This window comes from Podarcis liolepis (assembly GCF_965112155.1).
Source record: "Podarcis liolepis genome assembly, chromosome: W".
NCBI classification, from domain to species: Eukaryota; Metazoa; Chordata; class Lepidosauria; order Squamata; family Lacertidae; genus Podarcis; species Podarcis liolepis.
The window spans coordinates 10,538,107-10,552,518 of NC_139568.1; the positions used below are offsets into that span (position 1 = coordinate 10,538,107).

The following is a 14,412-nucleotide window of genomic DNA, read 5'->3' on the forward strand; positions in this document are numbered from 1 at the left end:
GTTTCCGCTCTGCACTCCAGCCATTTCTAGCTCTCACTTTTAGCTAGCAAATGAAGCACACGGCAGCAGAGACTGATGACCTGCAATTCACCCCTCTTCGCATAATCAGCGAACCACCCGAGAGAGCTTAGCAGCCAAACAGACAGATGCCTCATTAGCAGCTGGACTTGAGCCACATTCCTTTCTTCTTGCCATAAATCACAATTCTGGGCCCATAACCGATGATGGGAGGTGCCTCTTGCCAGAGTCTCGTAGAAAGCATCAGCACACACCCAAGAGACATGTGCATGATATGAAGCATATTAGCAGAGTCATCAAAAGCAAAATTATGTAGGAATTGTGGCATCAAGTATTTTATTATTTACAGCAAAAGAAACATGGCATTTTGTGTGAGCTCCTTCTCACACATCCTCTCTAGGTTTCTAGCTGAACAGAGGGCAAAGAGTGGAAGTTTGTCGGCTTGACTTCCGCTCACACACAGTGATAAGAAATGAAATCATCCGATCGCGTGACCCTCTGCAATAGTGGCAGTGGAAAATATTGACACTGTTTGCAAGGTAACAAAATCAACTGGCTATGAAAATGGATTAAAACTAGTAGAAGGTTGAGAAGTGGATCAAAGAAGAAGAATGAAGCGTTAACATCAGGAATTCAATGGACATATTGTTTGCAGCAGGAGTGGGAAACCTAATTATTTTGGAAAAAATGTTTTAAATATAAATAATTTAGATCAATTTGTTAAAATTTGAAAATTAATAAAATTTTATATTAAAAAGAAAGGAGTGGCAGGAGGTGGATTGAACACAGACGAAAGGCATAATCGTAACCCAGCGACAAGAAGCCTCAATCTCTACACATCAAGCGGTAAAACTTTCCAAATTGTTATAGCAAACTTTAAATAGCCGATCAGCATAAACTTATGGATTAAAATTGGCAATACAATGGGGTGAAAAAAGGAGATCCACCTTGACGTGGTTTGATTGACTCTGCATGGGAATATTCTGCAAGAGTAAAAATTAAGGAAAAAAGATTTGAATTTTTACATGCTAAAGAAATCGTGTGGGAGAAGGATTGTGTGAGAGGTGAGTGCTGCCAAAGCCAGCATAGATAAAACTCCAGGCTTGCCACCAGTTTCTGTCTTTTAGATTTATTTACAAAGTTCAAAAAGGTTTCCCGAGCTTCAAAGCATGTCCGTCTCTGTCTGATTAGATGCCTCGAATGGCTTTTTCTTACTCCTTCCCCAGCAGGCTAATCGGCGGAAACCCCGCCTCTTATTTCCTCTGTTCAAAGGATAGCTAGTTCCGGGCTGAGCATCCCCCCTCCCTGCCTCTTCTTCGCTGTCAGATGAGAGGCTGCTAATTAGCTCTTTTGGCTCTCTATAAGTGCTGGTCTCCCCCCTTGGCTCTTTTGCCGTTTGCACTTCCCTGACAGATTGTATTTTGGATTTGACTTAGTAATCAAGAGGACTTTAAATACAGTGGTTTTATGAGCCCCCCCCCTCACTTTGAGTTGAGGACTGAGATCTCCCTGTTACTGACTTCGAGTGGAATGTCTCTTTTTAATTCATTTTGTTATATGCTGTGGTCAGCTAGCTAGTTACAGACTCTGCTGACTTTTATTCATTTTTGCACTCTGAAAAGAGGACACTAAAAAACGAATTTAACCTATTCAAAAAACAAAACAAAAACAATTTTAAGAGCAAGGTGAAACCTGCGTGCTTGGACTTGACATTTTATTTTTGGCGAGTGTGCTATATCCTCTGTCATGAACGCATCTGCCCCAAGTAGAGAAACACAGCATGAGTTAGGAAGCAGTCAGACAGCTAGGAGCAGTCTCCCTTCCCCTCATCTGCACCAGAACGGAATCTAGATAAGGAGTTAGCAGGGAGTGGGAGGGAGAGAAGTCAGGTATCATTCATCACGAAACAGGAAAAAGGTGAAAATAAGGACGTTTTCTATGAGTTCTGGGTGTGGTTTTCCAGGCTAATTAGGCACAGCTGGTGATGTGTATAAAGAGAGAAGTTGGAACCCTGCAGAACCAGGAAGCACTCATCAGAAGGGTCAACTGACTCCTAAGGCATGGACGCTTCGTTAGATGTCGGAGGCTAATTGTATTGCAATAAATCTTCAAGCTAATTACGACTTGCATGCTGTGTTATTAAGACTGCAGCCTGGGCTCCTGTTATCCTCCATCTCGTCTGATTTTTCGTTTATTGTATTGGGAACTGATAAGGGGGGGGGCGATCAATCTTGGAAAGTGAAGGGAGCTGCTTGGAAAGATTCTAGGATTAGACTTTGGAAGCAGTCGAAGAGGATAATCTTTCTTTTGTTTCTGGTACTTTTCTTCTTCCAATTTGCGCTCCTCCATTCTCTCCCCCCCCCCACCGCCTTCATGAAACTTCATAAGGAAGCCAAAAGTTACAGGATTTATTTCATATTTTTATTTCCTTTTTTTACTTATGATTGGAATACCCACTGTGAGGGATTAAAAAAGGCTTCAAATTGACAACAAAAATATTATATTGAAGGAAATACTGACGTGACTACTTAAAGAAGTATCTAAGTTCTTGGTCCATATACAGTGGTACCTCGGGTTAAGAACTTAATTCGTTCTGGAGGTCCATTCTTAACCTGAAGCTGTTCTTAACCTGAGGTACCACTTTAGCTAATGGGGCCTCCCACTGCCGCCGTGCCACCACCACACAATTTCTGTTCTCATCCTGAAGCAAAGTTCTTAACCTGAGGTACTATTTCTGGGTTAGCGGAGTCTGTAACCGGAAGCATCTGTAACCTGAGGTACCACTATATATGGGAATTTCTGGAAGGTATTTCTTTCAAAAACAAAGGGAAGAAGCACAGATGTAGAGATATAGGTGAGGCAGAAAAATTCTGGAGAAACTACAAAAAGCAACTAGGAGGGAAAATGCCTATGATAGCAGGAGAAGAGAGCGAGGTGGTGGTAGAGAATAAAGAAGAAAAGCAAGAAAAGGTAAAGAACAAGACTCGTAAATAGACTTAGCAGAATATTAATGACATTTGAAAAGAATTTCAGGATAGATTTGAAAATTATAACATGGAATGTAAATGGACTAAACAACAAAGTAAAAAGAAAGGAGATAGAACATGTTTTAACATAGAAGAGTCTTGATAAACAAAAGATTGGGAATGGACTTTATTGCATCATATAAAACAAAAAGGGTAGTAATTTATGCAAAAGCCAAGTATGATCTGAAATTATTATTCCACAATGAGAATGATAGCAATCCAGATAATGTCACAAGGTGAGAAATTAGTAGTAGTTGGAATTTATGTACCAAATGAGAGAAAGTTGGAATTTTATAAAACATTAGAAGCAAAAATGTTTGAATTCATGGACAAGAAGATAATATTACTTGGATATATTAATGGGATAGTCTCCCTAGAAATGGACAGGACAATAAGGAAAACTGAAACTAAGGAAGGGAGACTACCTGTAACTTTTTTTAAAATGGTGCAAATCTTTAACTTGATTGACATTTGGAGATTTAAACACCCACTGGACAAAGAATTCACTTTTTTTCTCAGAACCAAATCAGTCTGCTGGATGAATTGACTCAACATGGATATCCAGTTATTTGTCATTGAGGACGAAGAAAGCAGACATACAGCTTAGGACACTTTCGGACCACAATCCAGTCTTTCTGGAATTGAGGGGAAAAGGGAAGACTCCACAAAGGTGGAAGTTAAATGAAGGAATTTGGGATAATACAAGCACCTCGCAGAAAGCTCAAAAAACTTTGAGATTTCTTTGAATTAAATCTAAATCAGGGAACGGATTTGAATGTGGTATGAGATACAAGTAAGGCAGTAATGTGAGGGTGTTTTTTTTATATACAACAGAATGCCCTTCAGAAAAAGATTAGAGACGGGGGGGGGGGCAGGAGCTGCTGGATGAATTGATTAAAAATGAAAAAGTACTGTTTAAAAAACCCAGAATCCATAAAAACAAAATATTAAAATGTTACAAACACCATTCTCAAGGTTGGTGAATCAAGAAATTGAATGGGAAATAAAGTTGTTAAGATAGAAAATTTTTGAATTTGCTAATATGCTGGGGAAATTTTTGGCATGGCAGCTAAAGAAAAAACAGAGCACAAATTTAATAAATAAACTGAAAGTAGAAGGAAAAGTAGTAGACAATCCAAACGACATAATACTTGTTGAAAATGTAAAGAAAAGGAAGGCACCTTTTACCATATGTGGTGGAATTGTAAAGTAATAAAGGAATTCTGGGAAATAATATACAATGAACTGAAACAAGCTTTAAAATAACGTATGCACACCTTTTTTGGCCAAATTACGTTGCAAAAATTAGGGTGCACAGTAGATTTGATGACTCATTTATATTTGCCAGCAAATACTTTTTTGGTTTCAAGGTTCTGAAAATTGAGGTGTGCATTAGATTCAAAGGTGCAATAGAATCACGTAAATACAGTATATTAAATATATTAATGTTGAAAATATACAAAATGATGACTAGACATTCCATTGTGCCTGTAACCTAGGTTTAAGGGGTCATTTGGTGAATAGCTTACATATCTGAGTTTCTAACTGATTTTAACACTGCATTTGTAAAAATGTGTTTAGCTCCTGTTACTTTTTTTTTGAGAGAGAAAGATCTTAATCCCCCACCCCCATGTGTTCTGGTATTAGGAGATGGTCAGGGTTTGTCATCTATTAGCTTGATATTGGGATGGAGCAGTTATTTGATGTGTCATGTAAGCCTGGGCGATGTATTGATACATCGCCCAAGACTGGTATGAGGGCCAGAGCGCGCTGGCAGCTTCACCTGGCGTTAATCAACCAAGTGGCAGAGGGACTGAGGAGCGGTGGCTGCTTCACTGGGTGAAGCTGCCAGCATGCTCTGGCCCTCATACCGCAGAGGAACCGCACAGGCAGGCAGTTTCTTTAAACTTCTCTGCTGAGGGGCGTGTAGCTGCTGCACCCCAGCAGTATAACAAAGCCCCTACTCTGACTTGTGCCAGTTGGAGGCTGGGGATTTGATCAGCTGAGAAACGGGCTTTGTTAAATCCCAGCTTCTCAGCTGATCAATCTCTCCCCTTCGGGGTGGGCTACCTCTTTTTCCTGGGTGGTGGCTGCTGAGGCGTTTGCGCAAATGGAGTGTTTGTGGGCCTGCCTCCGTTGCCTTGATATGGGCAGGCACTGGAGGAGGTGGTGGCTGTGGTAGAGGCAGAAGCTGCTCATGGAACACTAATTGTCTCCGTGGCTGGCAACTGCCTTCTTCCTCCCCGCCTCCTTTCCAACATCGTAATATACCACCATATTGCAATGTTTAGCTGGTGGTGCATTATGATATTGGAAAGCAGATTTCACCCAGCCCTAGTGTCATGCCTGTTTTGGTCAGCAGAGACTTCCAGAATGGCGGAAAGCTAGGATTTTACATAAAGTTCATATGGTGTGTGTGGTGGGGTGTTTCCCTACATGGACAAAAAACTGACAGGGTTATTAAACAAACAGGAATGTGGTCACTTGACCTTCTGTGCACCAATCCGGAATCATCCTTGATAGAAGCATATCTGATACAGGGCTCAGGGCCATACTACTCCCATAGCCCCTCCTTTGGACCTTCCCTGCTGCGACACATCCTCTGGGTGGAACCCTGCAGCCACCACAGCTGCTGTGGCTCGTACACCTGCCATGTGGAGGAGACCTTCAGCTGTCCAAGACTGAGCTGTGTGCTGGACCGTGGTCCTGTGTGCTCCTGAGGCATCTCTGGGACATGGGCCTGGGAAGTTCTCTCAGTCTAATGCTCAACTATTAACAGAATCCAGTAATGGGTCCCCTCTAAATAAATTGGCCAACAAAATGGGTGTGAGCAGTGGGAGGGTGTGTATGGTGCAAGGACCCCAGAAGGGTGCAACTTGTTGTGTTGTCCTTTTGTAAATAATTTTTATTAATTTTTCATTAATAACACTCAGAATATCAAATCTTGCCACATCATAATCCAAATAAAGCCCATTATACATTCCAAATTTTATATTTTAAAAAGACTTCCCATGTTCTGGCTGGTCAGGAGAAAATGTTTTATTTCTTGTTCCTGCTTTTTCTCTCTTGTTTATTCCCAATATCATAGCTCTGATCATAATCCTTTATCTTAACAGCCACTGGTGTGAGACTTTCAATCGTATTTAGCAAATCTACGTGAAAGAGGAATTTTGTTCTACCTGTTGTCCATCAATTATTTTTGGCACAGTCCCCCGCAGAGGCCCCTTTTTCATTCCACAGCATAAAACACAGCAATCCTTCAAGTCTTGTAACGAACTGAAGTTTTCCCAATCTGAATAGTGGTCTTCCGTAGGAGGCAGTACCATAAGGTATATTTCACAGTTAGTAATTGTTTGGTTCCTCTACAATCCAAGCTTTGCTCCACTTGGGCCTTGGGGAAAGCTTACAGAGATCAAAGATTCACCTTCACTTTTATATTAATCCATATACGACAAGAGTCCATGCAAGCAGATGTAGTTTCCTGTGTGAAATATTCCCTGGTTGTAATCCATTGGTTGTCTTCAGCCCCCATAGAGGGGCCCCTTTTTCTAATGTGCCATCATTTACGCCATTTTACCATCCCAAGCCAAAAGCATATCTAATCATGTCTTTGGACAAAGTCCCTTCATATCTTCTAACAAGCTGGTACCTTGTCAGTTCTAAATAGAGCCCTCCACAAAGGACTGTGCCATAAAGCACCAAATTCTCAAAGTTTTTGTAAAATTCCTCTTGCATTCTGTTTAATTAATTAAATTTTTCTTACTGAGGTTTGCCAGATCATGAAATAGCAAGTATAAAAGAGAAACGGACGCTCACCTCACATATACCATAGCAAGACGACGAAAGTCCTCTTTCCAGATCAAAACCTTGGCACTCAGTGACTGATTTGTTTAACAGGTCGTTTTTTGTCTCCTTCTTTCCAGAACATGCCTGTTTTCAAGTCGGAATTCAAATATTTGATGAAAAACAGGAATACTCCCGCTCATGGCGATGGCATTGGAGAGTTTCCAATTCGTGCAATGCTAAGCACCCAGCGTCCCTGCCCCCTCATTCCATTGTAGTGAGCGGCAGTTATTGGACAACCCCTGGGTGACAGCAAGTCCTGTCCCCCCCAGCCCTGGGGGTGTTGGCAGGGATAATTACCCCCAAAGTACCTGATTAATTGCACAACTGGGGTTCGGTGCCATGGGAAAGCTGCTAAACGCCATGGTGGTCACACCGGAAGTCAACTTGTTGTGTTGACCTAGTGGGCAAAAGCTGGACTGTCCACTCCCATGGGTTTTCCTCACAGGAATGAGTGGCATCTGCATAATGATGCGGTGGGAAGCAAGCCCACAGAGGTGGGTGCTAAATCTGTACTGTGCCTCCTGGATTCTGTCTCTTGGTTGTGCTGCATAGTGTGTCTCTTGGTCATGCTCTAGTTTGATAAAATGTTGACAACTTTTTTTGGGGGGGGGAATTAGTGCTAGAAAAGCTGTTTCTTGCTATCCAGTTACATAAGCAGTACTAGTTTTGCTAATACTGTTCTAAAATTATTTTATTTTTAATTTTATTTTATTTTCTCTACAGCAAATGGCTGCTAAAATTGGAGAGATTCCTCACTTGAATAATTCCACACCACTTGTGGACCCTTCAGTGTACGGTTATGGAGTAAAACGGCCACTGGATGAGAGAAGTAAGTCTCCTCAGTTTTCTTCTGTTTCCCCACCCCTTTTGTTCCTTATTTGTCAGGTGGGCAGCATGATGTCTGCCATCTTACCAGACCACTGACTGCAAAGAAATAGTGTAGTATTGGAATGCCTAATGTGGTTATGAAAATAATCTCTTATCTAGTGACTGTGTTGGGGCACTCCCTTGTTCTTTTCCTCAGTTTAACTCTACAATTCTATGATTCAAAAATCAAAACCATGGTGGATGAATAGCACTGATAAAAACTTTGTGCCCCACTGTTTTTGGGGGGCAGGGGGTGGGCAGGTGGAGGGGAGTACCTGGTCCTGAATGGGGTAACTGTGCCCCTGAAGGACCAGGTGTGCAGCCTGGGAGTCATTTTGGGCTCACAGCTGTCCATGGAGGCACAGGTCAATTCTGTGTCCAGGGCAGCTGTCTACCAGCTCTTTCTGGTATGCTGGCTGAGACCCTATCTGCTCGCAGACTGTCTCGCCAGAGTGGTGCATGCTCTGGTTATCTCTCGCTTGGACTATTGCAATGCTCTCTATGTGGGGCTACCTTTGAAGGTGACCTGGAAACTGCAGTTAATCTAGAATGCGGCAGCTAGACTGGTGACTGGGAGTGCCTGCCGAGACCATATAACACTGGTCCTGAAAGACCTACATTGGCTCCCAGTATGTTTCCAAGCACAATTCAAAGTGTTGGTGCTGACCTTTAAAGCCCTAAATGGCCTCAGCCCAGTATACCTGAAGGAGCTTCTCCACCCCCATCATTCAGCCTGAGGTCCTCCTCTGAGAGTCTTCTGCTGGTTCCATCACTGTGAGAAGCAAAGTTACAGGGAACCAGGCAAAAGGCCTTCTCGGTAGTGGCACCCTCCCTTTGGAACACCATCCCTTCAGATGTCAAGGAGGTAAAGAACTACATAGCTTTTAGAAGACACCTGAAGGTAGCCCTGTATTGGGAAGTTTTTAATGTTTGATATTTTACTATGTTTTATATATGTTGTAATCTGCTCAGAGTGGCTGGGGAAACCCAGCCAGATGGGCGGGGTATAAATAAAATAATAATAATAATTTTGAATGTCTGTCAGAAAACAAGTAGGTTTTTGTGACACTGATAAGGCCAGATTAAATGGTCCCTTTATTAGAGGAAAGTGAGGGTCAGTTGAAGCCTATCTGTGTCTGAAAAACGAGGAGAGGGGAGGAGAGAGGTCTGCAGGGGCCTGTTGGGCCAAACTTAATGGCTGCAGAGTTAGGTGTGTCTTATTGGCCTATTGGTTTCCATTGGCTGAAGTGCCCCTAACTCAGTGTGGCAGTGGCTGCTTTGTGGGACCATGGCTGCTGAACCCATTGAACTGGCTCATGTTAAGCCAAGGGGAGAGAACATAGGAGCCCTGGCCCATCTAGTGCAGCCTCCTGTTCTCACAGTGGCAAACTAGATGCCTCTGGGAAGCCCACAAGCAGAATCTGTGTGCAACAGCAACTAGTATTAGGAAGCCCACCTAGAACTAAATGTGTTTTTTTAAAGATTGTCTACAGTTTTACACTTTTTTTTTCAAGTGGAGAATCCCATTGGCTGGGTTGTGAAGAGCTGGGTGCGCTGAGATTCTTTTGCATCCTGTGTTTCCCAGAAAGCCCCTCCTGGAGATGAGGGGGCTGCCTGGAGTGGTATCCACTGCAGCCACTTGAGGGGCTGCATCCAGAAACAAGTTGGCAAATAGGGCTGGGCAATATCTGATTTTCAAAATCACAATATACCACCAGCTAAATATCACAATATATATCTACAGCGGTGGGGGGCCTTCCTGGGCCTCTCCACGGTGGCAGAGGTCCCACCATACCACCCCGTGGCGGTGGAGAGTGCACTTTGGCTCCCCGCAGCAGCAGAGGGCCTTGCCACCTCCCTGCGGTGGCAGAGGATCCCGCTGTATTCCCCCACGGTGGCAGAGGGTGGACCATGCTTCCCTACAGCAGCAGAGGGCCTTGTCATACCTTCCTGCGGTGGCAGAACATTCACAAGGCTTCCCCGCAGCCGCACAACCTTGTTATTACCAACACACCCCTTTGACAGAAAAATAAATTTAAAACTTCATGGCGGTACCCTCGGTCGAACCATTGCCACCTCTTAAGATCTCCATGATGTGCTCCTTACCAGAACTATGAGAAGTGCCGACGACTGCTGGACAGATCACCGACTAATACACTCCATGATGGCTATCAAGATTATACCTCAACGCAGGCTTCAAGGAAGGAAACCAAGGCGCAAAATGAACACTCAAGCCCTTCAATATCCCATTAAGCGGGATTGCTTCCAAACGACTCTTAAGGACCATCTGCTTTCGGAATGCCCTGATAACATCAAGGAACACTGGATCAAGCTAAAAACATCCATTATTGCAGCCTGTGAACAAACTATTGGATACTAAACCAAGAAACACCAGGACTGGTTTGATGAGACTACAGTGAGATTTGAAGGCATTATTGACAAGAAAAGGAAGGCCTTTCAGATCTGGCAAAGAGATAAAAACTGTGCCACTAAGAAAAAAAACCTATTCCGACTTCCGGTTGGCTGTGGGGGCCATTTTGGGCACGGATTTAGCCTCTAGGGGAAAATCAGAGCTCAGCAGGAGATTGGAGCTTCACAAAGGCGCTGTGAGCTCTGGAAAAAAACCCCAAAGGGAGTTTTGGGTACTGGGGACCCAGCGGCACCCCTGGCATATCTCCCCATACAAATGAGCCTGTAAAAAGGTTCGGAAGCCCGAGGGGATGGAGGCGCGGGTGCAAAAGGGGTCTACTCGCTACTTCTGCTGAGCGAAACCTCTGGTTCCAATGGCAAAAGGCAGCTGAATTCCTGAAACAAAAAGATCAGCTACAAACAGATACAAGTGGATACAAACTGCTAGTTTTCCCTAGCCCTTCAGGGAAGGGAGAAAATAGTCACTTAAAGATACTTAAAGACTTGATGTTTGCTTCAGTGTTGCAACTTTTAAAGTTACGAATTGAGAAGCAGCTCAGGAACGCTGGGGGGGGGGGGGACCCTGCTGGCTCTGCCGAAAGCAACTTTGTAACTGGAAAGGGAAAAAGAGATTAACGAGCCAGCAACTAGTCTCTATAGTTCTATAAGGAGTTTGAACCAGCGACTTGCCCGTGGAGTTTTGCAGCTTTGAACCTTTAATTTTCCTTGTGTTTTATTTTGACTCTAATCTGAGATTTCACTGTGTCATCTTCCTGTATCTATCTATCTATCTATCTATCTATCTATCTATCTATCTATCTATCTATCTATCTATCTATTTATCTATCTATCTATCTATCTATCTATCTGTTGGGGGGGTTATAATCGTTACTGAGGATTAGGTCATTGAAGAGGCCGAAGAGGGGAGTTGTTTAATATTTTTGGAATTGAGACGTATGAAGATTCGGTGGCTGGGGTTTCCAGAATTGGATTAGGCTGTATTGGCAGCCGAAGAAAGCTTTTGTTTCCCGAGAAGGAACCTGTGCTATTTGCTTTTGTTCTTCCTCTTATTTTGTTTTCCAGGTTTCAGTTCATCTTAGGTACATGACACCAAGTGGTTAAAGGAGTTAATTGCAATGAAATTTTTGAAGTTACTCTGGGGGACACCAAGTGGCCAACTATAATATTGCAATTTGAAATTTCATTTGAATAAGTGCCACCTGGAGGTCAAATAAAGAATTGCAGGGAATTTGAAAAAGGGAGAAAATTAGATTAGAAAGAGAAGATGGTGGGGAAGAAAGGACCAACAGCTACACCAACGGATGGGAGAAATTCAAAACAGGAGGAACCTAAAATGGACATTGCAGAGATTTTAGCAGAAATTAGGAAGGATATAAAAGATACTGAAAATTTTTTAGATTGTAAATTTGATAAAATGGAGGAAATAATTGACCAATCAGTGGCAGAGTTAAAAGGCCAATTAGAAGAGGTTAAGAGCCCTGGAGGAGACAGTGAAGAAGACACAAAAAGAGGTCAGAGAAAACAAAAGAGAGGAAGAGAAAATAAAAGCAGAAGTTGCGGAATTAACAAAAATGCATTAAGAAACTGTGGATGCTTTGGCATTTATGGAGATCAAGCAGAAGGAGTTGAATCCCCGCTTCAGAGGTGTAATAGAACAGGAAGGAGAGAATATAAAGGAAAGATTAATTATGGAAATAGCAAATTGGCTTGGATTGGATGAAGAAGAAGTTGGAAAGACAATTGATAAGGCTTTCAGGATTAAATATAAGACAGAAAGAGGTTTAAAAAAAACTTCCAGGTGACTGCCTTGTCTTTTTAAATTCAAGAGAAATGAAAGATTTGATTCTAAGAACAAACCGGGAAAGGAAGCTGTGTATTAATGAAAAATTTATTATAATTTACAAGGAAACACCCAAAAGATTTCTGAAACGTAGAGAAGAATATAAAGATATTACCCTGATCCTGAGAAAGAATGAAATTTGGTACAAGTGGGAATTCCCGGAAGGGGTTTCTTTTTTTTATAAGGACAAGAAATTTAAGATTAAATCTACTCAGGAGATAGTGAAATTTATGAAAAGATATGGTAAAGAGCTGGGGAAGAAGGAAGATGACACACTACTGGAAGAAGAGAAGAGAAAGAGATTTAAGGAATAAAGACTGTATTTAATTGCTGACAATTATGGGTTTGAAAATAATATCATGGAATGTGAATGGTTTAAATAATAAAGGTAAGCAGAATAAAATTGAACATATATTATTAAAACAGAATTCGGACATAATTTGTATAAAGTGGTACCTCGGGTTACATACGCTTCAGGTTACAGACTCCGCTAACCCAGAAATAGTACCTCAGGTTAAGAACTTTGCTTCAGGATGAGAACATAAATCGCGTGGCAGCGGTGCGGCAGCAGCGGGAGGCCCCATTAGCTAAAGTGGTGCTTCAAGTTAAGAACAGTTTCAGGTTAAGAACAGACCTCCAGAACAAATTAAGTTCTTAACCCAAGGTACCACTGTACAAGACACACATGTTGCGAAAAAGCATGAAAGAATTCTTAAAAATAAAAGATTGGGGTAAGAGTATATCTCTGCAGATGATAGTAAGTAAAGAGGGGTGACTTTGTATATAAAGGAAAAATATGAATTGCGTCAGATTTTCAAAGATGAAAAAGGAAGGATAATAGGAGTTGAAATGGTAGCACAAGGCGAAAAATTGATTATAGTGGGAATTTACACACCAAATGATAAAAAATGGATTTCTATAAAGAATTAGAGGAGAAATTGTTTGAATTTGAATTTATGGACCAAAGAATAATATTAATGGGAGACTTCAATGGGGTAGTTTCCTTAGAGATGGATAGAACGGAAAGGGGGGAAAGTAGCAAATCAAGGGAAACTGCCCAAAATGTTTTTTACACTGGTGAAAAATAATGATTTGATACACATCTGGAGATTAAAACAACCACTAGAGAAACAATTTAGTTACTTCTCAGAACCAAACCAGAGTGCTGGGTGGATTGATTATATCTGGATTTCTAGAGTTGGCAACGAGAGTAACAAAAACAGAAATTCTTCCTAAAACTATTTCAGATCACAATGCATTAACAATGGAACTGAAAGGAAAAGAAGAGATTTTATTTAGGTGGAGAATGAATGATGGATTATTGGACAATCAAGTAATATTGGAAAAGGCGCAAAAGGCAGTGAAGGACTATTTGGAGCTTAATTTAAATAAAGGCGTGGACATAAATATAGTATGGGATGCCTCTAAGGCAGTAATAAGAGGATTTTGGATACAGCAGAACTCAATTCAAAAAAGACTAAGAGAGAGAAAAAAGGAAGAGATATTAAAACAAATAACATGTAATGAAAAGAAATTATCACTCAACCCTAAAGATAGTCAAGCCTAAATATAATATAAAAATGCTACAGACACAATTTTCAATATTGATAAAACAAGAGATTGAATGGAAAATTAAATTCTTAAATCAAAGAAGCTTTGAGTTTGCAAATAAACCAGACAAATTGTTAGCCTGGCAGTTAAGGAAGAGACCAAAGCAGAATACGATAACAAAACTTATGGTGGAAGGAAAAAACAGTAGACAATCCGGGTGAAATAGGGAAGAACTTTCAAAGATTCTATAAACAATTATATAAAAAAGAAAAAGAAGATGAGGAAAAAATAGAAGAATTCCTGGAAATGAACAGGTTGCAGAAAATCTCCAATGATAAAAAGAGCCAGCTCAGTACTAATATAACAGTGGAGGAAGTAAAAGCAGTAATAAAACAAACAATAATTGGAAAGGCACCAGGACCAGATGGCTTGACAGCCAAATATTATAAGAAATGTTTGGAGCAACTGTCAGTCCCTTTAATGGAAGTAATGAACAACATCTTACTGGGAAATAAAATTCTGGAGACTTTGAGAGAGGCCCATATCACATTAATTCCTAAACAAGGCGCAGACTTAACGCAAGTTAAAAATTATAGACCAATCTCGCTCCTGAGTAATGACTACAAATTATTTGCTAGTATTTTAGCCAATAGGCTTAAAGAAGTACTGGGAGAGGAGATTGGAAGGAACCAAACTGGATTTCTACCTGGTAGACAGTTGAAAGACAATGTTAGAAATATAGTCGACATAATTGAATACCTGGATTCCAGGAGGGATAAACAAGTGGTGTTAATGTTTTTGGATGCCGAAAAGGCATTTGACAATTTAGAAATT

At 41.3% G+C, this 14,412-nt stretch overlaps 1 protein-coding gene across 8 annotated transcripts in view; it reads left to right on the forward strand.

The window, feature by feature from the left end:
* Nucleotides 1–14,412, forward strand: part of LOC310697670 (far upstream element-binding protein 3-like) — a 395,403-nt gene that overhangs the window by 49,702 nt on the left and 331,289 nt on the right. For all 8 annotated transcript variants that reach the window (XM_083484353.1, XM_083484354.1, XM_083484355.1 and 5 more), the window contains exon 2: nucleotides 7,614–7,719. In XM_083484353.1, the coding sequence (XP_083340479.1) occupies nucleotides 7,614–7,719 (106 nt within the window). The remainder of the gene's footprint in view (nucleotides 1–7,613; nucleotides 7,720–14,412) is intronic.